The 26,604-nt window shown below is 53.4% G+C and overlaps 1 protein-coding gene across 2 annotated transcripts in view; it reads right to left on the bottom strand.

The window, feature by feature from the left end:
* FAM178B (family with sequence similarity 178 member B) overlaps window positions 1-26,604 on the bottom strand; it is a 72,564-nt gene that overhangs the window by 27,167 nt on the left and 18,793 nt on the right. For both annotated transcript variants that reach the window (XM_049696264.1, XM_049696263.1), the window contains 3 exons: window positions 12,274-12,367; window positions 11,825-12,001; window positions 11,478-11,575 (listed from right to left, as the gene is read on the bottom strand). In XM_049696264.1, the coding sequence (XP_049552221.1) occupies window positions 11,478-11,575; window positions 11,825-12,001; window positions 12,274-12,367 (369 nt within the window). The remainder of the gene's footprint in view (window positions 1-11,477; window positions 11,576-11,824; window positions 12,002-12,273; window positions 12,368-26,604) is intronic.

The following is a 26,604-nucleotide window of genomic DNA, read 5'->3' as shown; positions in this document are numbered from 1 at the left end:
GAGGCCCCCCCGGAACTCAAACCAGGCGAACACAGGAGGATGCAGAAGCCACTGGAGCCATGCCAGCCAGTGTCATATAAGGCAACAGGCTCCAGCCCTCTGAAATCACACCAGGCCAGGCCTCTGCCTCAGTCCTGCCCCGCCACCCTGACGGGCCGCTGTAAGACCAGGACACCGGATCAGCTCTCAGAGGGCCTCAGGCGCTGGGAAATGGGGAAATGACTTTTCCAAACCAACAGCAGAGCCGGGAAGTGGAGCGCAGGCGCTCTGCTCCCCAGCCTCCAGCCTCCAGCTCCTGCAAGGGGCAGCCTGTGGGTGCTCTGAGGACCGCAAAGGCACCTGCCAGCTCCGGCCATCAGGGTGTCAGGACAACCACACAGGTCACCGCAGTCCCTCTGGAGGGGAACTGGGCTCTGCTGAGGTTGAACTACTCTAAGAGGCCACCAGGCATCTGGCCAAAGGCGTGAACGGCCTTTTCCATGTCTCTAGGGCAGCTCAGGAAGCAACGGCAGCGGCCTGTTCCGCCATGGAAATGCCGCCCAACACCCTGCCCCAGGGCGTCTGCCCGGCTTGCCGCTCCCGGGCTGTCCACGCCGCCTCTCAGGCATCACGACCGCCTCTCATGCCACCCGCCCCTCAGTCCTTCCCTGGAGTCTCCTATCTTGCACGTGAGCATGTGCCACCTGGGCAGGAAGAACAAGGAGCTGGGCTCAGAGGTCAGGGTAAACTCTCCGGCCGTCTGCCCAGTCATCCCCACACCCGCTGGGACACTCACAAGTGTGGGCACACACAGTGCAGACAGGAAGAGACGGTGGGATTCAGACAGCCTCAGATCCACACGGTGGGGTCCCACCAGGCAACGTGAAGGAGCCATCTACCGGTCCCACCGGTACCCATGTTCAAAGCCCGGCACAACACACCTACGGGACAGAAGTTGGGGAAGCGGTTTTCTTTGCAGAGGGAATGCCTGGGAGGGGCCCAGGGTCCTTCTGGGGAGCAGGTGACATTCTGGCCTGTGATACAGTGGTGGTTGCACAGACGCCTGGCAAAGTGTACAGTGTCCACCTCTAATGTGTCCTCTCCTGCATGCATAGTATAACCAAATAAAAAGGTTACTACTGCTCAGTAAATAAAGTTCATGTAGACAATCACAACCCAACTTCCCTCCTCCCATCTCCCTTCCTCCCTCCCTCTCTCTCTCTCTGGTATTATGAGGAAACCCACAGACCACTACGCTTAAGATACCTTAAACGTCACCCTGTCTCATGTCCTGGAACCCACATATCCGTCCGTTTAATTAGGGCCTTCGTGTACTTGAAGGAAGTCGCCGAACTTCCCATGGCTACCCCTCCCCCAGTGCAACAGCTACTCTTTTCTATCTTTTGGAATCTTTTTGCCATTCTGGTTGGTTCTTATGAAGTTCCTCAGGGTTGCTGACATACCCGTCAAGTGACGCGCTCAGAGCTGAGGCTGACACTCATTTTAGGGGCAGCCTCGAGATGCTACGCCGTTGACAGATTGGGCCCAAAGTTAGTTCACACGTCTGGCCGTCAAATCCCATTTCCCAGATCCTGTTCTTAATTGTGCAGCTGGGCCTCTCTTTCCCACTCAGCCCATCATTATGGTCTGCTGAGATGTTCCGGCATCTTCAATTTGCTGTCAGTTACATTTATGTTATGTGTGAACTTGACCATTGTTCTATTAATGGCCTCGTCCAAGACCCAGGGTCTGCGCTGGCCAACCTGTCAGCGAAGACGGAACTCTGGGTGGCCGCCTGGGCCTGCCCTCCAGGCCAATTCTGATGGCTAGCAGCACTTCTGGGTGACGAGCCCATCTAAGTTGACATCGCTCAGCCCACGTTTCTTTATGTTGTCACAAGATACGACGATCGTTTCCATCAAAGGCCCTACAAAACCCAGACAGCCCTCTCCAGAGTACCCTTCTGGTTAGCCTGTCAAAAACGAAATGAGGCTAGTCTGGTATGATTTATTCTTAGGAATCCTAGAAAGCAGCGTTTCCTTTTCTATGTATGTGCTCACAAGCTATCCCCTGGGGAGTTCTGTTGAGGGACACATCAAGCCCGGAGCACTGAGTGAAGAAAGCACCTTCTGCACCCTCCCTCCCCATGCCCCGGGAGCTCCCGCACCCCACCCACCCCCCCCCCCCCCCCCCCGCAGGTCTCTGCAGAGTGAGGGCACTCCACCTGCACGTCGCCCAGGACAGACTTGAGACATCCTTTTGCGGGAGGGGACCTCAACTCATTTCACACAGCTGGATGCTGTCCTACTGTCTCCCCCCCCATATCTTAGGTTGCAATCCCCTTTGATCAATATTTGAGTCCAGATGAAAAATTATGCTCCTCGACAAGGAAGACAGAAGCAAAACAGGAATTACGTAGTGTTGTTCTCTCTTCATCAGTGTTAACGTTTCCCCACCAGCCCAGAACAGCACTCCTCACTTCAAAAATAACTACACAGGGGACTTCCCTGGCAGTCCAGTGGTTAGGACTCCGCGCTTCCACTGCAGGGAACATAGGTTCCACCCCTGGTCGGGGAACTAAGATCCCACATACCTCGTGGTGTGGCCAAAAGAAAAAAAAAAAAAAAAAAGGAAAAATTACACAGAAGCCCCTTCTACGGGCCTTAGCTTTTCCCACCAATACTGTCACTGGTCTGTGCTATTTCTCCATTTGCCTTGCTCATGTCCCTTTCTTTCCCTCTTCCATATCTTTCAAGATCAGAGATCATGCATGAGCTCTGAGTGCAGCCCCTGCACCTCTAGATACTTCCTGCATTTTTCCTCATTGGGTCCATTTGCAAACCACATTCAAAGTTTTATTGCAGGATCTCTCTAGCCCCCCCTGAGCCATTTTTCTTTTTGGAATCTGCTACTAAAAAGCTCTCTCTCTCTCTACTCTTTTTGAAATCTGCCCTCCAGAAGCAAGCACTCCACAAGCATGCTCTCCAAGCCCCTCCTCCGTGCCAGGGTCCAAGGACCCAGCGAGCAAAGTCACAGCTCTTGTCCTCACGGCGCTCATAGCCCAAGGGGTCAGCAAGGGGCAACAACAACCAGGGCTCTGCATCTGGAGGTCTCTCCGAAGAGGAGATGCCTCATCTGAGCCTAGTCTTGGGGGTGAGGAAATGTCAACCAGGCAAAGAGGAGGAAGAAGATAGGGGAAGAGGCTTCTCTAGGAAGAGGGAACAGACGTTGAAAAGTTCAAGACAAATGCTCATCACGGGTTTGGGTAGCCGCACAGTTTCGGGATATGGCTGGAGTGCGGAAGCCTGTGCGGGGACGTGGCGGGGAGAAGGCAGGCTTGGGAAAGTAGGCACGAAAGCCCTCCTACACCAGGCTGTGCTGTTTGAATTTCATCCTGAGCATAGAAGCCTGAAGGATTTTAAACAGAGGAGTGACAGGGCCAGATGTGCATTAGAAGGAAGAGGCCACCGCTGGACACAGTGGGGATGGGTCACACGGGAGAGAGCCTGGAAGGAGCCAGCTCCGGCTCCCTGGCAGACGTCCAGGGGTGCTGTCCTGAGAGCCTGAGCCGCCGTGGCACCGGAGGGTGATGTGGAGAGGTAACTGTCGTGGGAGATGGGGACGCCTGAAGGGACAGAAGATGCCCACAGACCACCCCAACCCCAGGCTTCAGGCCATGGGCAGATGCCATCACAGGGCCATGGAAGACAGGAGGAGGTGGTCCCCCTTGGAAGACAGTGACTTCTGTTTCACATGTGCTGAATTTGAAATACTTCCCACTCGGATCTGGTGCTGAGCAGAAAAGTCTGGCCAGAGGTATTGACTCGGGAGCCCCTGGCGAAGTTGGGGTTGAAGCCATGGAAGTGGCTGAGATGGGGTCCTGGGTGGAGTCCCAAGGAGCTGGACTCTGAAACGGAGATGAGTGTGCACGGAATTTATGGCAGGAGTGGGGTATAAGGGTGCTCTTGGCATCACTCCTATCAGGGGCGTGGAGGAAGTAGGTCTGGGCCGGGGGCAAGCCAGGCTGCGATGCAGTCACCGCAAAGACCTCAGCCGACCCCGCAAGGGGCTCTGGAGCCGGCAGGGTCCCCGTCTCTCAGAGACATGCAGGGTTGAGGCAGCGGCAGCCCTTTGTACCCCCAGCCCTGGGCTGCTCCCAAGGAAGGGGCCCAGCCAACCTCCCGCAGAGGCAAGCTCGAAGCTCCCAGCAGCTGGGGAGAGGCACCCGAGTCCTGCAAGGGGGCAGTGTGGACAGAGCCCCGCCCAGAAAGCCCCCCGAGGCTGTGCCAAGGGACCAGAGAGGAGGGGCTGGGGCAGGACCCTGAGGCCAACCAAAGCTCGGGGAGAAGCGGCGGGGCCACCGAGGGTGGCGTCTGAGGGGGAGGGGCCTGAGGAGGGGAGGGTACCAGGAAAACCACACCGTGCAGCCAGCCAAGGCGAAAATGGGAAGCTTGCGCACGAGGACAGGCCATTAGGTCACTGGTGACAGAGCGCTTTAGGAGGACTGGGCTGGCGCCTCTACTCCCACAGCCCCCGCCCCCCACAGCCACTCATAAAGGGAGCGAGCGTCTGCTCAGCCACCAGCCCGGTCACGAGGGAGGAGCAGGGGGACCCTCGGCCGTCCTCCCAGCTCGAGCCGTGGTCCCTTGACCCCTGGACATGACTTTCGTCTTGCCTCTTGTTCCTCCAGATTTGGAACCCTTCTGAAATCTTGAGGGTCTGGGGCCTTGGTGGACACCTTCTAGAATGTTCTGGACTTGTCTGTCTCCAGAGGCCCGATTGTCTCTTTTCTCAGGTGAGAACTCCCTCTGAGACACTCTGAGCTCTGAAGAACCCCTGTGTCCAGGGTGGGCAGGGTTTGGACAAGGAGAAGGAGAGAGCTGGGGGTGGAGAGCCTGGACAGCAGCAGGAGCTGCAGGAAGGGGTGGGTGGAGATGGAACTGCCGTTTGAAAGTAGGAGACACACAGAGCACATTTCTTTGCTGACAGAAAGAGCCAGTAGAGAATAAAAAGCTGAAGGTATAAGGACGAGCAAGGATGATGCAGAAGGAAGGTTCTGGAAGAGGCAGGACTGTTGAGATCCTGAATGTGGAGGAGGGATCAGGAGGAAAGGCGGGGGTGAGAGCTGTGGGTCCACGGGGCGTGTGTGCGGGGGCAGCAGTCATCCTGTGGAGAGAGAAGGGGCCCCGCTCTTTCCTGGGAGGGCAGAAGTGTCTCCAGCAGGAAGCCTGGTGGAGCCTGGAATCTGCTGAGGGCCCCCAGGAGGCTGGCTGGCAACTCAGGGCGGCTCCTGGGCAGCCTGAAGGGGTCAGGGGCCGAGAGGGGGGAACCAGGGAATGTGGTAGCACCACGCCACGTGGCCATGCAGTTTTCAGGGTGGGCAGATCTGAAGAACACGCAGGAAGGGAGGTAACAGTGGAGCGAGGGACCCAGGAAACGAAGCCGGAAGAGGCTGATGGGCTGGGAGAAGATGAACCGGTCCGGGGCCTTGCACGGACCCTCTGCCCACCCAGGGCGGCAGCGTGGAACCCAGAGGGAAGCGAGGAGGGCTCCGGGGAGCTCTGGTGTGCCCGCACCTGTCACTACTCTCATCCCTCGGGCAAACACCTGGTGACTTTGAAGGCTGCTTTCTCCCAGGGCTGCCTGCTCCTCCCTCGTGACCAGGAATCCGCTTAAGCTGGTGTCACTTCCCCTCTACTTCCAGGGCCACGGTGAGGCAGCACCCGTGGGACATTTAATAAACTTTCGCAGGCGGTGAAGGAGGGTCCCGAGCCTGGGAACATCAGCTTTCAGTGGCAGCTCCCTCCCGAAAGGGCCCGTGGGAGCTGCCGCAGGGGCTTGCGCGGACATGCGCTCTCCCCAGCAGCTCCTGGAGCCACCCCAGAGGGGCAGAGTCCCAAGACAGACTTTCCTCCAAGAGCCTCCTCTTCCCATTGGCCCCATGTCAGGTGCTTTGCTCTAGTCTGTACTTTGATTTTTCACGGTTACGCTCAACTTCGCCTTACAGTGCATCCCTTGAAGTCTTGGTCAACCAGGTGGGGAGGGGGGCGGGCATCACACCCGTGTTGGCGGGGGTTCTCGCTCTGTGCTTAACCAGTCGGCAGGCAGGCAGACGAAGAAAGTGGCGGCCCATCGTACAACAACACGCCCTCCTTCCTGGGGTCAGTCCGGGCACTGAGCCCAGTGGGGCAGCCACCAGCAAGGGGAGAACAAGGCCACCACCACGGGGACGCTGTGGAGGGGGCGGCTAACTAAAGAGCACAGTGAATACAGTGCAGCTGTGAAAAAGCATTAGAAGCTCTTTCCGGTCCAGTTTGGAACAGCTGCCAAAGCCTACGCTGAAGTGGAAAGACGGGCGGCGAGGACAAGCCAGAAGCACAGATGAGAACTGGGGACAAGGCTAGACAAGCCATAAGCACAGATGGGAACTGGGGACAAGGCTAGGTGGTACGGGCACGGGGGAGGGGGAGGGGCGGGGGTTCAAGAGGTGCCGCTTGGTGCCTTTTGAATTTTGTTCTGAGGGCTTTATCTCTTTAGAAAAAGAAATGAAATTTCTAAGTAAATGAATGCACACCCTCCATCCCTACGACGAGCCCTCCCTCCCAGCAACGGGTCTCGGCCGGAGGTCTTACCCTAGTTGGTGTGTCTGTTGGAAAGCAGGTGAGGCCGGTCCCTTATATTCACTATGAGCATTTAAGGAGCATCTGCCGGGGGCCCTCGAGCTATAAGAAAGATACCCTCGGAAAGACACTGATTCCTGATATCACAGTTTGGCTAACAGATGAACGATGTCATAAATTTAGGATATGACACAGGTAGTTTCAAATCTGTTGGGGAATGATGGATTACTAAGACAGAAGAAAATTGGTGTTGGGTCACTGGCTCTTTGGGGGTGGAAAAAATCAAGTTAGATCTCTGTCTCATACCTAGAAAAAGAGATTCCAGATGGGATTAAGAGCCAAGAGAAACAAAGTTATGTAAGTACTGAAAGAAATGAGAACACAATATTTTTATGCTCTTGGGGGTGGGGAAGGCCTTCCTTTTCAAGATAGAAAGATTCAATTACAATCAACTCTCTGTACTATCCATGTACCTTTTCTGTGAATCTAAATCTATTCTGAAATTAAAAGTTTATTGAAGGGACTTCCCTGGTGGCTCAGTGGTTAAGAATCCTCCTGCCAATGCAGGGGACACGGGTTCGAGCCCTGGTCCGGGAAGATCACACATGCCGCAGAGCAACTGATCTCGTGCGCCACAACTACTGAGCCTGCACTCTAGAGCCCGCAAGCCACAACTACTGAGCCCGCATGCCACAACTACTGAAGCCCACGTGCCTGAAGCCTGTGCTCCACAACAAAAGAAGCCACCGCAATGTGAAGCCCGTGCACTGCAACGAAGAGTGGCTCCCGCTCGCCGCAACTAGAGAAAGCCTGCATGCAGCAACAAAGACCCAACAGAGCCAAAAATAAATTAAAAAAAAAAAAGTTTATTGAAAAAGGGAAAAAAAATCAGTTCACGGAAGGATATACACAAAGTTTTAAAAAGGACAATTTACAGACTTAGGAGAAAACATGGTGTCCAAAATGTAATAAGTTGCTTATAAATCAATATAATTAAGAAGAAGATAAATTACCTGATAGAAAAATGGGCGAGATATCAAGAGGTAATTTACACCAAGAGAAACACAAAAGGCCAATAAACATAGGAAAAGATTCTCAATTTCACTGGCAATCAGGGAAATGAAAATTAGAACCACAGGAAGAGATTTTTCACTTACCAGATTAATTAAAACTTAAGAACAAAATTGAGACTACACGGTGTTAATGAGAATGTGGAGAAACAGGCATTTTCATGTCTGTTATTGATTAGTGCAGCTTCTTTTGTGGAGGCCAAATTTTATATATACATACTTTAGGACTGCAATTTCTTTTTTTTTTTTTTTTTGTGGTACGCGGGCCTCTCACTGTTGGGGCCTCTCCTGCTGCGGAGCACAGGCTCCGGACGCGCAGGCTCAGCGGCCATGGCTCACGGGCCCACCCGCTCCGCGGCATGTGGGATCCTCCCAGACCGGGGCACAAACTGTGTCCCCTGCATCGGCAGGCGGACTCTCAACCACTGCACCACCAGGGAAGCCCAGGACTGCAATTTCAAAGAACTTATCTTATAGAAATATTTGGATAGATGCACAAAGCTTGTATATTGGACAAATCTCCAGAACAGGGGACTGGTTGCATGCACACTAGGGAATACTATGCAGCTATGGAAAAGAATGAGGCTCATCTCACACACACACACACATATGTGCAGGCACGCCTCGGAGATATTACAAGTTTGGTTCCAGACCACCACAATAAAGCAAGTATTACAATAAAGCAAGTCACATGAATTTTTTGATTTCCCAGTGCATGTAAAAGTTGCGTTTAAACCTACAGACTGGGAGAAAATATTTGCAAGCGATGCGACTGACAAGGGCCTAATTTCCAAAATATACAAACGGCTCCTACCGTTTAGCAGTAACAAAAAAAACAAACAACCCAATCGAAAAACGGGCAGAAGACCTAAACAGAGATTTCTCCAAAGAATCTCCAAAGGAGACATACAGATGGCCAAGAGGCACATGCAAAGATGCCCATCGTCGCTAATTACTAGAGAAATGAAAATCAGAACTACAACGGGGTACCCCCTCACACTGGTCAGAACGGCCATCGTTAAAAAGTCTACAAATAATAAATGCTGGAGAGGGTGTGGAGAAAAGGGAACCCTCCTGCATGGGTGGTGGGAATGTAAGTTGCTGCAGCCACTATGGAAAAGGGTATGGAGGTTCCTCAAAAAACTAAAAATAGAACTACCATGTAACCTAGCAATCCCACTCCTGGGCATATACCCAGACAAAACTATAATTCGAAAAGATACATGCACCCCTATGTTCACAGCAGCACTATTTACAATAGCCAAGACATAGAAACAATATAAATGTCCATCGACAGAGGAATCGGTAAAGAAGATGTGGTACATATATACAATGGAATATTACTCAGCCATTAAAAAAATAATAAAATCATGCCATTTGCAGTAACATGGATGGACCTAAAGATTATCATACTAAGTGAAGTAGGTCAGAAAGAGAAAAACAAATACCATATGATATCACTTACATGTGAAATCTGAAATACGTATCTATAAAACATATCTACAAAATAAACATATCCACAAAAAAACCTGACTCACACACAGAGAACAGACTTGTGGTTGACAAAGGGGAGGGGTGGGAAAGGGAAGGATTGGGAGCTTGGGATTAGCAGATGTAAACTATTATATATAGAATGGATAAACAACAAGGTACTACTACACAGGAACTATATTCAATATCCTGTGATAAACCATAATAGAAAAGATTATGAAAAAGAAAATATATGTGTATAACTGAATCACTTTGCTGTACAGCAGAAATTAACCACAACATTGTAAATAAACTATACTTCAATAAAAAATTTTTAAAAGTTATGTTTACACTATACTGTAGTCTATTAAGTATGCAATAGCATTACGTCTGAAATAACAGTGTATATACCTTAATTAAAAAACACCTCGTTAAAAAATGCTAACCATCGTCTGAGCCTTCGGTGAGTCCTAATCTTTTCACAATAGTAACATCAAAGATCACGGATCACAGACCACCATCACAAACCTAATAACGAAAAAGTTTGCAATATTCTGAGAATTACTGAAATGTGACACAGAGACACGAAGTGAGCAAATGCTGCTGGAAAAATGGCACTGACAGACTTGCTCGACGCAGGGCTGCCACAAAGCTTCATTTGTAAAAAAACCCACAATATTTGTGCAGTGCAATAAAGCGAAGAAGCACAGTGAAATGCGGTCTGCCTGTATTTATAAACATTTACATACATGTAAATATATATACATATAAAAGTACGTAGAACAAATACAAATCACATGGCCTGGTTGGACCAAATGGGAAACTGGGGCTGGACCACATGGGGCCTTGGAGACCAAACTAAGGTGTTTGCACTTGGCCGTGCAGGCGACAGCAAGCAAGGCAAAGCAGAGAGGGGATAATCACATGTACCTGCAGAGCAAACAGCCTTTGAAGGAGGAGCCAGGGACAGAATGCCACTGCCACCATCCAGGTGAGAGATGGTGAGATGAAAGCAGGAGGGGGCGGGAAGGAGGTAGCTGATTTAAAGTGACCCAGACGAGGTCCCTGCTTTTGTGGAGCTGACACAGGCAACTAGAAGCCAAGATTTAGGATGTGGAAGGCAGAACGGACACGATTTCGGGATGAACAGGGATAATGAGGTGGGGACGGGAAAGCCCTCTAGGACTGCCATTTCGGACGCATGCATCACCTAAAGGTCTTAGACAGAGCTTCGAGAAGCCCAGTTCTTTCAAATACACAGCAAAAGCTTTCCTTTCAGGACTGTGGAAAGGCCTCCTCTCTTCCAGCCAGATGCATAGGAAAGAGATCGAGCTTCCCATCTTGGGCTTGAAGTTGAGCTCAGGATGTTTGCTGCGGACAGGAGTCTGAGCAGAACCCCAAGCCTGCTCCCAGAAGCTTCCCCTGGGGAGGGAGTTGCAGGAGGGTGGCCCCAGTGGAGAGTGACTGTGTGGGTACCTGTGAAGGGTCTTCCTGGAGGGGGTCCAGGACAGGTCTGGTTGGAAGGGTGGGAAGGGGTGTCATTCTAGGTGGGACGAGCTGCAGACGGAGGGCTGGAGAGGACAGGAGGGGACCTGGGGAGAGGTCTGCACAGGGAAGGGCAAGGGACTCCTTGCGGCTGTGGCCTCAAGTGGGAGAAGGAAGGAGGGGAGAGGGGAGAGACTGGGGCAGGTCCAGCAGCGAATGGGTCTTATCTCCCTGTGGGCTGAGTTTGTTTGTTCACCTCGTTCGTTCATTTGAAAAGAATTTACGAAGTGCCAACAGCATGCCAGGCACTGTTCTGGACGTGGGGTGATGTGGCAGTGACCCCATTAAGAGATCTGCTCTCCTGGAAGCGACAAGGAGGAGAGGCAGCCATGAACAAGGAACAAATAGTAAGATAACTTCTGGCAGAGATCAATACTGTCCAGAAAATAAAACAGCATGATGAATGGAGAGTTTGAGAGGGGGGTGGGAGCGGGGAGTGATCAAGAGACAACACACAGCTGAGGTCTGAATGACAGAAGGAACCCTCCCTCCACTGAGGACTGGGGAGGAGTCACAAAGAAGGGCAGGTGGGGATGCTGCAGGTCTGAGGCTAACTGTACGAGGTGACGGTTTTGCTAAGAAGACCGCGTTAAGAAAATGAGGCTTTTTTCCCTTTGTAATGAACTCATTCGTGAGCTGTATTTTTAGTTCTTTCTCCTGGGTTTTTGACATTGGGCGGGAGGGGGAGGTCTGTGGGGACTGATGGGGCAAACCGTGGATCGCTCACAGGGGTTGAGCACAGGCGCGGGGATAAGCCTCAGGTCAGGGGAGACAGAGGTGGAGAAGCACCCACCTGCTCCGGGGCGTCACGTCCAGGAAGAGCTGCACAAGCGCCAGCAGGTTGTGGTGGTGATCAGATGCCCGGCTCAGGGCACAGCACAGCTGCCGGAGCTGTGGGGACAGTGGGCATCAAGGCGGGCTGGGGGGGCGTGGCCCGCCTTCCACCCTGACCTCCCTACCAGCCCACTGCGGGGGGTGGGGGTAGGGGTGGGGGGGATATCTGGAGAGTAAGAGGGTGGGTCGTGGAGGCCAGGTAAGGGAGGGAGCAGCGCTGTCTCCACCTGGGGCGCTCTAGGGGCCGTGAGAGAGCATTCGCGGTGAGGCTGGGGGCTTGGGCTCGGGCTCAGGGGTCCGCCATACCTTCCCCGGCCACTCCTGGATGCTGTCCAGGAGCAGAAGCAGGAGCTGCTGGAGGTCGGTCTTGGGCAGCAGGCGGAGCCCCACGTCCAAGCCGGCTCGGCACAGCAGCTCAATCAGGCCCAAGAGGCTCCCATCGGTGTAGGCCCCTGGCTGGGCCAGCACGCACAGCATCAGGAACTGGAGAGCAGAGAGAGCGCTAGGGCAGGGGTGCCTCCCTGGCACTGTGAGCCCTGGGCCCCGCTGGGAAGGAACTGAGAAAAATGGTGAGGTCTGGAGTCGAGGCCCCTGGGGTCGTCAGGGGCAGGCGCAGGCGCAGGCGTGGTGGGCGCGGGCTTCTGTGGCATCCCTCCTGGCCGTCGGCACGGTGCCTGCGATGGTGCTCAGCAGTGTTCACTGAACCGGATGCTGAATAGGTGTGGACTGCGAGCAGAGGGACGGGTGGGGCTCACCTTACAGATGTGGCTCAAGCTGCTGTCCAAGGCCGTCTCCTGGGGGGTGTCCTGCTGCTCAGTCCGGCTCAGGCTAGCCTCACTTTTAAGCTCGCTGAGGTGAGACAAAAACAAAGGAAAGGAAACTGGAGGAGATGGGCGCAAGGGGAGAAGTGAGGCAGAGAGGGAGGCCGCGCTTGCTGAAGAACAACAGAGAGCCTGTGGACGATCCATTCGGCCTGGGACCCTGATGCCCTGTGTGTGCTGGTCACCCACTGCTGCGTAACAAATGACCCCCAAATGCAGAGGCTTAAAAACAACAGATATGTATTATTCTGTGCAGTTTCTGAGGGTCAAGAATCCAGAGGCAGCATGGAGGGGCGGGGAGGGGGGGCGCGTCTGGCTCTGGGTCTCTTGGGAGACTGCCCCCAAGACGTTGGTGGGGGCACTGCTGTCAGCTTAGGCTTGACTGGGCGGGAGGAGCTGCTTCCCAGCTCACTCAGGGGTCACTGGCCTCAGTCCTTGCCATGCAGGCCTCGCCACAGGGCTCTGCAACTTGCCCCGGCTTCCCCTGAAGCAAGTGACGTGAGAGAGAGGAGATGCCCGTCTGAGACGGAGGTTGCAGCCTTTCATAACCTAACCTTGGAGGTGACATCGCTTCTGCTGATTTCTCCAGGCCACACGGGCCAGCCTGACCTGGGGTGACAGAGAGCTGCACAAGGGGATGAATGCCAGGAGGTGCGGGGTCACCGGGGCCTCTTGGGGGCTGGCTCCCCAACGCTGCCGCTCCAGGAAGGCCTCCAGCTTTAGTTTTCTGGGACTTGGAAAACAGAAAATCATTCTCCACTGACCCCCAAAAGTCTTCCTTAAAAGCACTCTGTGTCCACACAGTTATGGTGAGTCCGCTCAGGCACTGAAAAGGCCACTATTTTGTAGCTCACGTCAGGTTAGACTCCAAAGTATCTGCAAGTAAGGTGAAATCAGAGTATAAGTGGTCCTCGAGAACCCCTCCAAAGATGTCCCACTACCATGCTGTCCATGGACAAGCCCGGCATGGCCAGTTTTCCCCTAGAGAGGAAACAGCCTGGATGAAGTTAGAGGCCAGGGTCGTATTGAAAACACCCTCTTTAAAGACCAGAGTCACACTCAGGGTGGCGAGAGTCCTACAGGGAGAGAGGCACTAGCCGACAGCAGAGCCACACCACCCTCTGCACAAGCGTCCCAGGCACATGCTCCCTGGAGGAGACACTGATCGGGGGCCCCCTCACTAAATGATGCTCTTTCTCTGGGCAAGTGTATATTGTTGGTTTCAAATAAGTGAGGTGACTGTATGACAACGCTCCCTTTGCTGTCTCTTCCACTCCTCCACTCTTCCTAACTGGCCTGCAGTTCCTGATAACAGCGGACTCTCTATAAGTGAAGACGCCGATGATGCCAACAACACCGTCAACAATAACAGCCTCCCGCGTAGCCCCCCCGCCCCCGGCCACAGTTCCCAAAGGCTCTGCTCTTCTTTACTTCTTGGTGCTGCTTCTCAGAGGGGGAAAAAAGAAACCCACCTCTAGACACCCGGGAAATTGGTGTCAACAAACCAAAGTTGGGAGGGGGTGCGGGACAGGATTGGGATCAGACATTCTTCCAGGTCTTAGCATTTATTAGGGCCAGAGTACGAATGGGTAAGGCTGGCGCTCACGCATCTGGGCGCACGCTGGGCCTGCGTCAGTGTGTGCAGGGGAGTTCTGGTTTGTACCAGCCCGTGAGCACGCACGGGGCCATGCAAGCATGGGTGGGAATGTTTTCAGATCTCCCGAAGGGTGGGGGCAGCCTCAGAGCCGACTTTGTGACTCTGCCCAAGAGGAGCGGGCTTTCAGACAAGTTTGGTGCTGCCAGTGGGAGGAGGAGTGTAGAAAATGTGCGCTGGTGATGCGTCTTCTCAGAGCTGGGCAGGGGAAGTGTGGCTATGACGAGAGGCCTCTCCTTGCTGGGAAGGAAGGCCAGCCTTCCCAAGTGGACAGGGGAACAGCCTCCCCTGTGCCACCTCTGCTGGGAACAGCAGGAAACAAATCTGGGTCCTCGTCCCCGGCCTGCCTTTCTGAGGCTCGACTGGGACGTCGGCATCGTGACTGCTGTTCTGGGACGCGGCATCAGCTCATCCCCAGGCCTCCACCTCGGAGAAAAGGAATTCACAGCCTAATAAGCTCACTCCTCTCCCAGAGGACTCAGCAGGTGAAGGGCAAGTTGAGGGTCCCAACACCAGACTCCACCTGCAAAGCAGCTTCATCCCACCCCTGCCTCCCAGCCTCAACACAGGCTTGGCCAACAGCCAGGAGCTGGAGTTTGGGCTGCAATGACATTGTTCTACACTCTTAAGAAAAGTATGTCAGCTTCTCTATTTGTTTTCCCCTATTACTGTTCGAAAAAAATAATAAAGTGACCCTCTGCACCTTCTCTGAGGGAAGACTGTAAGGGAAGCTACAAGCACTGCCGCCACCATAACCGAGAGCCCAGCAGTGTGTCAGGTGCCCCACCACGGGGGCTGCAGGCCGGGTGCTCTCCTCAGGCCTGCACTGCCAAACCAAACCAGACCTGTCATCTGGGCTCTGCGAGACCGAGGTCAATGCAATGAAGAGGAATAGATGTTGAGCATCTAATAGATGCTGTCCACTTGGCAGACATCAGACGATGTGCATATGGTCCAGCAGCAGCAGGGCTGTTCCCTTCTGGAAGGAAATCCTGAAGCATTCAATGAGACAGTGATGAGTTTTAAGGAAATCTGAGATTAGGAACAACTGGTGAAAGACCTGTCTTTCTCACAGCAACGAGCAAGCCAGCCAAGCGAAGCCGTGCGCCCACGTGTGCCCTCATTTCCAGTCTTGGCCACTGCAAGGCTTGTGGGTGCCCCAGAGGAGCCCCAGGGCACCTGTTCGGCCAGCGGAGCCTTAGATGGTGACATCCCGAGAGGTCAACAGAGAAGCACCCGACGTGGAACCAACTGACACGGGACGAGCCTCCGAGGAGGACGATAGAGAGAAGACTGCCTGCCCTGAAGACTCTCTTGTGGCCCATGTAACCGTGAAGGACGCCACACCCTTGGTGGAAGAGATACCAGAATGTTCTTGGTGTTCCCTGAATAGTCTAGAGCAGGGGTCCCCAAGCCCCGGGCCGGTACAGGTCCGAGGCCTGTTAGGAACCGGGCTGCACAGCAGGGGGTGAGCGGCAGGCCAGCGCGCAAAGCTTCATCTCCCGCTCCCTGTCGCCCACGGCAGGCTGGCACACGGCAGGGTATTTGCAGCACAGCAAGTGTGGTTTGGTCTGGTTTGCTTTGGCAGACAATTACCAAACACAGTCGTGGAACAGGTTCTTGAGAAAGCTTTGGCCTTCCCTAGAGAAACATCCGCCCACCACGGCGCCCTGAGGGCCTGTCGGCAGGCGCAGCCTGTCTGGGGTTCTCAAACCAGCTGCTCAAAGAACTCTCAGCAGAGAGTTTGGATGTGCCGTAACTGACACCTTTACAACCCATTCACCCAACAGAGTCGTCTATGTATCGTCCGGCTCTGTCCCTAGAGGGTGGGGACAAATTAGCATCGCTGCCCAGGGCACAAAGGGGGCACCCATGACACAAAGTGGAACACTGTGGAAATTACATGTAAAATTGTGCCTTGCTGGCCATGAGCTGATATTAGGTAATGTGCCAGGAGGGGCTTGGAGACAGACCAAAGAGATTGGGACACGTCTTAGGAGAGGAGGGGCGGCGAGAGCTGAGTCAGGAAGGGGCGGGAACAAATGCCAGTCAGAGCAGCAAGACTCAGCCGTGCCTGGCTTGGCTCGTCCCTGCCTCGAGGCTGCGTCACACGCCGTTCATTCGTGGTGCGCAACCGTACTCAGGGGTACCTGTGTGCTGGGATTCCTCAGACTCTGTGCTTCGCCGTTTGGGCTAGAGCCTGAGCTTGGTAACTTCTTATTTTTAACCTCAAAAAATGCACATAATTTGGGAGTTCCCTGGTGGCCTAGTGGTTAGGACTCCGGGCTTTCACTGCTGTGGCCCGGGTTCAATCCCTGGTCGGGGAACTGAGATCCCACAAGCCGCACAGCATGGCCAAAAAAAAAGCACATAATTTAAAATAATCATCAGAGGAAATCTTTCCTTTCTCTAACTTGTAAAATGCTTACTGAGCCAAGGCTGGATACCACCAACAATAATGAAAATGGAGCTCTGTAATGAACGGCCAGGCGTATTACATCTACAGAAAAGGAAATACTTTAGTGTTTCCTAGCATGGATATATGTTTAGAAGAGTCTATTTGTGGGGTAATATTTTGTTTTGTTTTGTTTTTTACATTTTTCCTGAGGTGTCATTGGTACTACACATATTTAATGTACACGATTTGATGGGTTTGAACTGCTTTCAGTGGCTGTGGACCACATGAGGAAGGACACCGAGGTGGGGGAGGTACTCACCTCCCATCGTGCTGGAGGGGCCCTGGGGGCTGCAAAGCAGGGCTGTGGGTACCCAGGCTGTGGAACGCGGCCGTGACCTCTTGCAGCGAGGGGCACCACAAGCTCGTGTCCGCATCTGTCAGGCCAAGGAAGGGCAGGGGGTTAGGGAGGGCACAGCAGGACAGGCCGCACTGCGCCCACAAGCGGGGCTGGTAGCCCCATCCTCGGGCAGCACGGGTGTTATCTGGAGCTGTGAAGACACCAGTGGTTTCAGATACTTGCTGGCGCTTTGGGAACCTGGACATTCATTCTCCCGTCTTCAAGCTATGGCCATCTTGACGTGCAAGGGACCGGGGAGGACGGCACACTGACCATCTCCACCAGGCAGCCGTTGGGGCACTGAGCTTCCCCGAGCTGAGCCAGATGCCAAGTCCTGAACCAGAGGCCTCCAGACAGCAAGACTCAGGAGACACCAGGCTCCGCGGCCCTGGGCTCTCTGCCACCAAGGGCTGAGGCCAGCTCTGCACCTACTGCGGACTCAGCAGCGCCTTGGCGGCAACGTCTGGGCACTCCCAGGTCCACCGTCCCTGCCAGGGCCCCTCCTTGCAGCCCAGGACGCATCTTCTCAGCAAGCTCGAGCTTCGAGGACATTCTCTCTTAACAAGACGTGAACGATACTCTGACCACATCAGCAAAGGGGAAAAACCTTACAGACTGAGGGCCTTTTCTCCTGTCAGGCTATTTAAGGATATTTTCTGAACCGGGAGAACAGAGAAATAACAGGCAACGCAGTGGAGCGTATTTCCCAGAGACGGCTGCACCTCCGCAGCCCGCTCCACGCGCTCTCCTGCACTGCGGCGTCCACAGCCTCATCGAGGGGCAGCGCCCATGTCTCCACCCTCTCACCCCTCCACATCATCTTACGTACTGACTTGACTGCTTCTTGTTTGTCGTTCCCCATTAGAATGTAAATTCCACAAGGACAGGGACTACGTCCGTGCTGTTCACCCCTGCACACCCAGAGCCTAGACGAGTGGCCAGTGTGTGGAGGGAGCTGATGGATGGATGGATGGATGACGAATGAATGATGAATGAATGAACACATGAATGGAGAGCATCCTACACAAACCTGACCAAGCAGTACATGACTAAGAGGGAAACTGGAAAAACGTCACAAGCTGGCAGTGCTGAGAAAGCAAATGAGAGATCTGACAGCGGGTGAGTTGTGGGAATCAAGAGTGTGGAAGCTGGGCCAGGAGCGCATGAGCAGCTCGGGCTTGAACCTTCCCACCTGAGGGCCCCCCTCGATGGACCCCCACCATGTCACCAAAGACAAAAAGGTGACCCAGTAGAACCCCTGACCTCAGGGAGCTCAAGTCTAGGAGGGAGAGGAGCCAGGCAGATAAACAAATACAAGAGAGTGTGTTCCCGCAAAAATCGAAGCCGGGGAAAGGTAGGGAGCCTACTCGGGGAAGGGGAAATTAACTGGGGGCTGGGGGAGGCGGAACGGCAGGTGGGAAGCACGCACCCGGCAAAGGGACAGAAATGACAAAGAGCATGAAAGAGCCTGGCACATCCAGCGACCCAAGGCAAGAAACAGGGCATCCTCAACGAGCTGAGGTGTCTCGGCAACGGTCCTGCGTGGCTGCAGAGCCAGCAGACGGTGGAACGGCCGGCGGAGGGTCTGAGTCCCGTCCAGGGACGAGCCTTGGGCCGGGCGGCATCGAGTGTCTCTCTCTGGAAACGTATACGGGTCGAGGCTCACCCAAGTAGTAATGAGACTCTGGGAGGAGGAAAAACCTTCTTGTTTATTTTTTTCCTCTTGGGCAGCTTAACAAGTCCGAGAAAGGTAATGCTACCCCTTGCCCGCTACACAAACTAGCTGGGAAGAATGAAGGCTGCAAAACACAATGAGAGAGGACTGTTTCCCTGAGCCTGAGCCATGGGGGACAGTGTGGGCAGCCGGTGACCTTGCCAGGGAGGGGAAGCCGGTGTGGCAAGAGAATCAACCCAGCGGGGCAGCGACACCCTGCCCGCAGCCCTGGACCCGGCTCCCCGCGGCAGCCCCCGCAGGTGCCTCTGAAGCCCCGTGACAGCAGCAGTGCAGACCCCACCGGCCAGAGGCCCAGCCTGGCCTCGGCTCCTCTCCCTGCGCCTCCCCGGTGATTACTCCACACGCCCGCTCCACCCGGAGTTAAGGTGTCAGGAGCGGTCAGAGAAAGGGGCCTGGGTCACCTCGGGGTCAATCAGTCCCCATCCGACAGCCCGGGCAGTTGGTTAAGTGAGGACAGGCACCGAGAGCCCGTAATTAACGCTGCCCGTAAGTAGGCCATGTGCTCAGCTCTTCCCGAGCACGGTTTGCCCCGAAGGAGGGTTTTCTGGAGCTGACATAGAAGAAAAGTCTCGCGAACTCAGCTCCTCTACGCCCACAGCACGGTCATCTGAGGTGATCCCCCGGGGGAGCACCAGGGCCCTGGGCCGTGTCCAATGCCAGCGCCAACAGCCCCGCGCATCTGGGCTCAGTTTATTAACTGTGAATCTGAAAGCTCTCCTGGGATGGAACTGAGGCTTCGGGGGAAGTCAGGGGAAGAAAGGCATCAGGTCTGAAATAAAAGCGACTTTTCCATCTGCGACTCCGAAGCAGCTTTACGTCACGTAACCCACTCTCCTGGCACCATTTCCACTGAATGGGACAACCATGCCCATCCGGAGAACCCTCCTCAGCGCTGGCCGTGCCAGCCCCCCTGCCCGGGCCTGCTCACCCCTTCTTCACACCCACCAGGTCCCATCCTGGGCCTCAGGGGAGCGGAGTGTTCAGACATCTGTCCTTGTCCTCCCCCTCCCCGCCCCCAAATCGAGTTGCTAAGGCGCATTCTGGGTGTTGCAGGCGCCATCTGACTGGGTCCTGATTCTCTGACACCGTCTGAGACCCCTCAGTGCCACAGCAGGCGGAGTCCCCGTCAGCTGTAACGGGGGTGCTGGTTCCCAAAGGAACGCATCACACACCCGAGCGTGGGTGGGGCTCACAACATCTAGGGGAGGCTTAAAACCGTATGGTTTCTTAACCTCCCAACTCTGATTACTTAACTCCCCTCAGCACTCTTGTATTTAAATTGAAACTTGTTCTACATCACGGGCTTTAGTCAATCAGCTCTAGCCCTAGTCATTTAAAATTGTTATTCAGTCAACAGACAGCAAGTGAACAGCAGGCGATTAAAAGTTCTGGTGTCATGGAGCTGAAGGTTTCGTGGGGAAACAGACAACGCTCACGAAAAATAAACATACCGTGCCCGGGTGTGTAAGTGGCGGGGAAGGAAAGGGGTCAGGGTGACACAGGGCGATGCTACGGGTGGGCGGAAGAGCCCTGCAGAGACCTGGGTCCAGCCAGGAGCCCGGCGTGTTGGAGCTGGTGCCAGGCCCAGGGGTGGGGGATGGCGGGAGGGGACGGGGACAGGGCCAGAGAGGCCTGGGAGAGGAGGGGAGGGGCCCGGCACCCAGCCCACAGACCCACCCCTCTGCGGGGCTGGGACGAAGGGCGAAGGAGACGTTATCAGAGGGATGATCCGAGTGTGCGGTAGAAACACAAAATCCTACCCAGCCCACATTTCAAGAACACGCACATTTCACTGCCCCAACTACAGCATGAGCACGGGACAGAGCCTCTCACGGCTTCCCCACAGAGCACCGCCCCGGCGGTGGGACCCTGATGCGCCCCGACCCAGACCCGCTCGCTGCTGCTCCGGCCTCTCACGCCCCCTGGCTCCCCCCCAGACCTGCGCTGCCCGCTTTCTTCCTAATCTTCTTGTTCCTTCTCTGCTGGGCAACCCACCCTGCTGGCCCCTTGTTTTCCCTTTTCTTGCCATTCCCCCGGAGCTCAGGCCCTCCCCACGGGGCCCTAGAGCCTCCCTGCCTACCTCGCTGTATGTAACGCAGCGGGCGCCCACCCCTCCACACACACCCCTCACCACACACCACGCTACTCACACACACCCCCACACACGTACCGACACGCCCCACCACACAGACGCGTGCACACACACCACCCATTCACACACACGTACACACACACAGAGGCTCTGTCAGCCCCTGGTCTGCTGATCCACGAGCTGAGGGTGTGTGCAGGGCAGGTGACGCCGTCCCCAGGCCACCTCTCCTCTCCGCTGCCCTCCGTAACTCACACCACTGCCCTGTGCCACCTAACACCGTTGAGCATTCCAGGCTCTGTGTGTAGGACAGACCTGCATTGAGCCAAACCACTGAACCCATGGTATCTGCTAGAATTAGATTCAGCTGCAAATAACAAAAAGCCCCGCCCCCCCAACAAAACAAAAAACCCACCTGGGCTTAATAAGCTAGAGTTTTATTTCTCTCTGATGAAAAAGAAGCCTGGAGTGGGCGGCCACACAGTGGGGACCTGACTGTCCTGTGGGACCCTGGGTGACGTTGCTGCTCCACCGTTCTCAGCAGGTGCCTCTCCTTCTCAAGACCACCTGGCAGCCCAGGGTGGCTGCTAGAGGCCCAGCTATTATGTCTCACCTCCAGGCAGCTACTTCCTCACTTTGCTACTTTAGTACACATTCTTGAGTTGTTTTTAAGGATGCAAGGCCCCTTCAGTGTGACTCAGGAAGGCAGCAGCCAACTACCCTCTCAAGTTTCAAAAGCAAGAATTTGAGACTGATTCAGACTCAACCAAAGACGTCCCGGTAACGTCCCTGAATGCATGGCCCACCGGTTCTCTCTCACTTTGGATTTCTGAACCTGCAGTTTTGGGAATGGTCCTGACCTCTGGAATAAAATGAAACAGAAGACACCAGGGACTTCCCTGGTGGTGCAGTGGTTAAGAATCCTCCTGCCAACGCAGGCGACACGGGTTCAAGCCCTGGTCCGGGAAGATCCCACATGCCGTGGAGCAATTAAGCCTGTGCACCACAGCTACTGAGCCTGCACTCTAGAGCCTGCGAGCCACAACTACTGAAGCCCGCGTGCCACAACTACTGAGCCCGCGCGCCTAGAGCCTGTACTCTGCAACAAGAGAAGCCACCACAATGAGAAGCTCATGCACCACAACGAACGGCAGCCCCTGCTCACCACAACTAGAGAAAGCCCACGCACAGCAACGAAGACCCAATGCAGCCAAAAAAAAAAAAACCCCAAACCCCAAAAAACAACAACAACAACAGAAGAAAAGGTATCCGCACACAGCACCTTGGGCAGCAGACAGTCTAAGGGAAGGTGGTGTCTGCTGTATGTTCTGCATCGGTGGCCCAGCTAAGTACCTAAGGCAGTGGTTCTCAGACTTGTCTGCACAGTTTGGAATCACTTAGGGAGCAGCTTCAAATATTGCTGCCACCTGTGTCCACCCCAGTGACTGTGGTTTAATTAGGGTGGGTGTGGCTTGGGTTCTGGAATTTTTAAGAAGTCCCAAGTGATTCTAATACCAGCCAAGTTCGGAAACCCCTGCGCTAAGGAAAGCCGTGGCCCTCACACCAGAGCGGCACCCTGGGGCCCATCCTCACTTGCTCTGGCTGATAATGCGGGCGGGGGAGAGGGAGGAATGAAAGGAAGGCAGCCCCAGGCCCGCATCGCTCCCAGGGCTCCCAGCCTGGCTCCCAGCCTTTCTCAGCCTGGCCGCACGTCACGACCACCTGGGAGTTGAAAAAAAAATCCTGTGCCAGTACTATTCTACGTGTGTTCTGGGAGATCAAAGCTACCTGAGCCCAGCAGCTCATGGAGCGGCACCCTGTGACCCGGCTGTACAGGTGGTGGGTCAGAGTCAAAGGTCCAGGGAGCAGGGAGATGCCCGCTGAGCTGGGGTAAAGCACGCGTGCTGGTCCCCACGGGGCCCGCGGACCCCGTGTCCTGACCTTGGAGGAGCAGACAGGCAGCTCCCCAGCTGACTGACCGCGGGGTTTCAGAGGGCCAGGTGGGGAGAGAGGCTGACGTCTGCTGTGGGCAGCACGCACGGTCCCGGAGACGTGACCACTCATTCAACGGATATAGTCCGCGCCCTGCCGTGCACTCGGCTCGCGGAGCTGCCAGGGACGCGGGTGAAGGCCAAACAAACACGAGCAAAGACACGGCCCCTGGGCTCTGGGGCTCACAGCCCATCGGGAGAGACAGTATGGATCAAAGAATCCACCCATCAGCTATAACCAGAGCCACGAAGAGTGGGAAAGGGATAGTGGGAGTAGAGGAAGTGGGGGCTGGATGGGGGGTGGGAGAGGGGGGCAGTGCAGACCTGCCTCGGGAGGCAATGCTAGAGAGGCCGTGTGAGCCCAAGGAAGAGGTGGAGTGAAGAAGGCAAAAGCCAGGGAGTTGCTGGGAGGAGGGAAGAGAGATCCTGGGTGGAGAAACCGGCACATGCAAAGGCCCTGCAGCAGGAGGACAGATGGGGGTGGGGGAAAGAAGGTCAGTGAGGCCGGAGCACAGAGAGCAAGACAGAGAAAAAGATAAAATGAGCTGGACTGGGGGGTCAGGCTGACCACACAGAGAGTATGAAGCTCAGGCTTTCCAGCCCCCTAATTATCTGTAAAAATGGGAAAATAATAGTATCTACTTGTTGGACGGTTGTGGTGACTGAATGAGACTGGCCAAGCCCTGGGCTCAGTGCCTGGCACGAGCGCTCTAGAAATGTTAGCTATTATTCTTAATGAAACTACTTTTATCATCACCACAGACAATAACATGTTTCAAAAATGAGGATCAATCATGAAGCTGAATTACTGTTATTGTCGTGTTCCTGTTGAGGGCTCTGGAGGGGCCGTGCTGAGCCAACGACAGTTCCCAGTTCCGAGGGAGCTGGTGCCGGGTGGGGATCTCCCGGGTGGTCCTCAACGTGTCTTCCTGCCCATGTGGGTCCACACATGCCGCGTGCTGGGGCGGCAGACCTGGATCCCGGCCTGTCTCTTGGGGCCTGGGGACAGAGGCACCTGCCCTGTGATGTTCGGAAGTGAAGGGCACCCACACATGAGCGCAGAGTGGGCCCTGGGCCTGGCACGTAAGTGCTCCTTGCACGTGTGTGATCCACGAATAACAAGGCCATGTGGAGCCCTGAGGGGCCACTGTCCACAGGCTGGGCCTCCAGTCCGGGAGGCTCCAGGGGCTCTGGATGGATTGCTTCCTGCCACTCCAGCTGGACACTGCCCCGCCCACCATGGGAGACAGATCAGGTGAAGGGAGGACAACTCCTCCTAAGACTGCGAAGAGTAGAGAGCGTCAACCGGATCTTATAGAACTAGGGGGTTTCTGACTGCTTGAAGACCATGCGAGGAAACAAAAAGAAAAACAAAAACCAACCAGCTGAGAACAGGCTGAGAGATAAACGGCCAAAACAGAACTACAAAAATGAAGAAGAGGTACAGACAGTATTTAGAACATTTGTGCTGCTTAGTTCCTTCAGTTTCTCTAATGATCTCCGATTTATAAAGAAGTACATTTTTGTTCTGATAACAGCTATCATTTTGAGTGTCCCCTGTACACCAGGTGTTTCACATACACAATTGCTGCTAACTGAAAACAATCCTTGGTGCTCAGTGCTGGCCCCTCAGGTGAGAACTGGGCGTCTGACTGCCCAGTTCCACCTGTGTCCTGATGCCACTCCAATGCTGCTGCAGGGTTTTGCCAAGGGAGTGACTGTCGGACACCCTGACTCCACTCCATCCACCCCATCCTACACGCCAACACCAGTCATGCAGCCCTGTGTTCCCATGATATGTGGCTGCTCAAAATTTCCAATAATGAGTCTGCCCAGAGCTCCAATCGAAGAATGCTTTTGCTGGTCTCCAAACTTTTTTTTTTTTTAACTGGAGTATAGTTGCTTTACAATATTGTGTCAGTTTATACTGTATAGCAAAGGGAATCAGCTCTACAAATACATATATCCCCTCTTTTTTGGATTTCCTTCTCATTTAGGTCTGCTGGTCTTCAAACTTTTTTGATGGTACATATCTGTCATTAAAATTTTTTAAGTTATACCTCCAACAAATACACATTTATAAGCTATGTAATTGCACAGTGATACTAATATGTTATGTATGTGATATAACATATTAAAAAGAGAACTTAACATGAGCTACGGTGATCTAAGTTTCCAACTTAAGAAACTGGGTGGGGGGGAGCGATGGGGAGGGAAGCAAATCAAACCCAAAACAAGCAGAAGAAAGGAAATAAAGGTAAGAGCAGAAATCAGTGAAATAGAAACAAAAAACTAAGGAAAATAAATGAAACCAAAAGCTAGTTCTTTGAGAAGATCAATAAAGTTGATAAACCTGTGACCTGACTGATCAGGAAGTAGAGAGAAACACAAATTACCAATATCAGAATGAGAAAGAGACCATCATCATTGATTCAACAGACATTAAAAGGATAATAAGGACTTCCCTGGTGGCTCAGTGGTTAAGAATCTGTCTGCCAGTGCAGGGGACACGGGTTCAAGCCCTGGTTGGGGAAGATTCCACGTCTCGGAGCAACTAAGCCCACGTGCCACAACTACTGAGCCTGCGCTCTAGAGCCCACGAGCCACAACTACTGAAGTCCACGCACCTAATACAGCCAAAAATAAAATATAAATAAATTTTTAAAAAGGATAATAAGAGAATATTATGAAAAAGTCTATATCAATAAATTTGACAAGATGAATGGACACAAACTAACAAAGCTTACTTAAGAAGCAGATATCATAAATAAACATATATATATTTTTAAAAATCAGATTTGTAGTTTGAAATCTTCCCACATGAAACAAAGCTCAGATGGCTTCACTGGCTAATTTTACCAAACATTTAAGGAAGAAATAATACCAGTTCTACACAAACTCTTCCAGAAAATTGAGGAGGAGGGAATACTTCTTAACATATTCTATGAAACCAGCAGTACTCTGATACCAGAACCAGAAAGAGAAAAGTACAGACAAATATCCTTCATGCACATAAATGTAAGAGTTCTCAGCAAAAATTTACCAAGCTGAATCCAACAATACATAAAAAATTAATATATTATAACCAAATAGGATTTATTCCAGAATGCAAGGATGAAGGAATAAACATTCGAAAATCAGTCAGCGTAATTCCCCATATTAAGAGACTAAAGAAGAAAAACCATATAACCATCTCAAAATCCAATACACATTCCTGATAAAAATTATCAGCAAAGCACGAGGTTATTAAGATTGTAGGACGCAAGGCCAATCTGCAAAAATCAAGTGTGTATCAGTCACTAGAAATTACTAATTTGAAAATGAAATTAAGAAAACAATCCCATTTACAATAGCATCAAAAAATACAATATTTATGGGCTTCCCTGGTGGCGCAGTGGCTGGGAGTCCGCCTGCCGGTGCAGGGGAGGCGGGTTCGTGCCCCGGTCCGGGAGGATCCCACGTGCCGCGGAGCGGCTGAGCCTGTGCACCACAACTGCTGAGCCTGCGCTCTAGAGCCTGCGCGCCACAGCTACCGAAGCCCGCGCGCCTATGAGCCCGTGCCCCGCAACAAGAGAAGCCACTGCAATGAGAAGCCCGCGCACCGCAGCAAAGAGTAGCCCCCACTAGCTGCAACTAAAGCCCACGCGCAGCAACAAAGACCCAGGGCAGCCAAAAATAAATAAATAAATAAAATAAATTTATTTTTTTAAAAAAAAGATATACAGATGGCAAATAAGCCTATGCAAAGATCATCAGGTTTTAGGGCAATGCAAATTAAAACAATGAGCTACCGCCACATACTTCTTAAAAAGGCTGACTATACCAAGTGGTAGGGAAGATGTGGAGCAACTGGAACTCCCCCTCACTGCTGGTGGAGATGGTATGACCACTTAGAGAAAAATAGTTTGGCAATGTCTTAACAACCTAAACACACATTTATCGTATGACCCAGCCTATCCACTTGTAGATGTTTACCCTAAGGGACCTCCCCACAAGGACTT

The sequence above is a fragment of the Orcinus orca genome, chromosome 13 (genome assembly GCF_937001465.1).
Source record: "Orcinus orca chromosome 13, mOrcOrc1.1, whole genome shotgun sequence".
Taxonomy (NCBI): Eukaryota; Metazoa; Chordata; class Mammalia; order Artiodactyla; family Delphinidae; genus Orcinus; species Orcinus orca.
The sequence above is the reverse complement of the archived record's forward strand: the minus strand, read 5'-3'. Positions and strand labels throughout refer to the sequence as shown.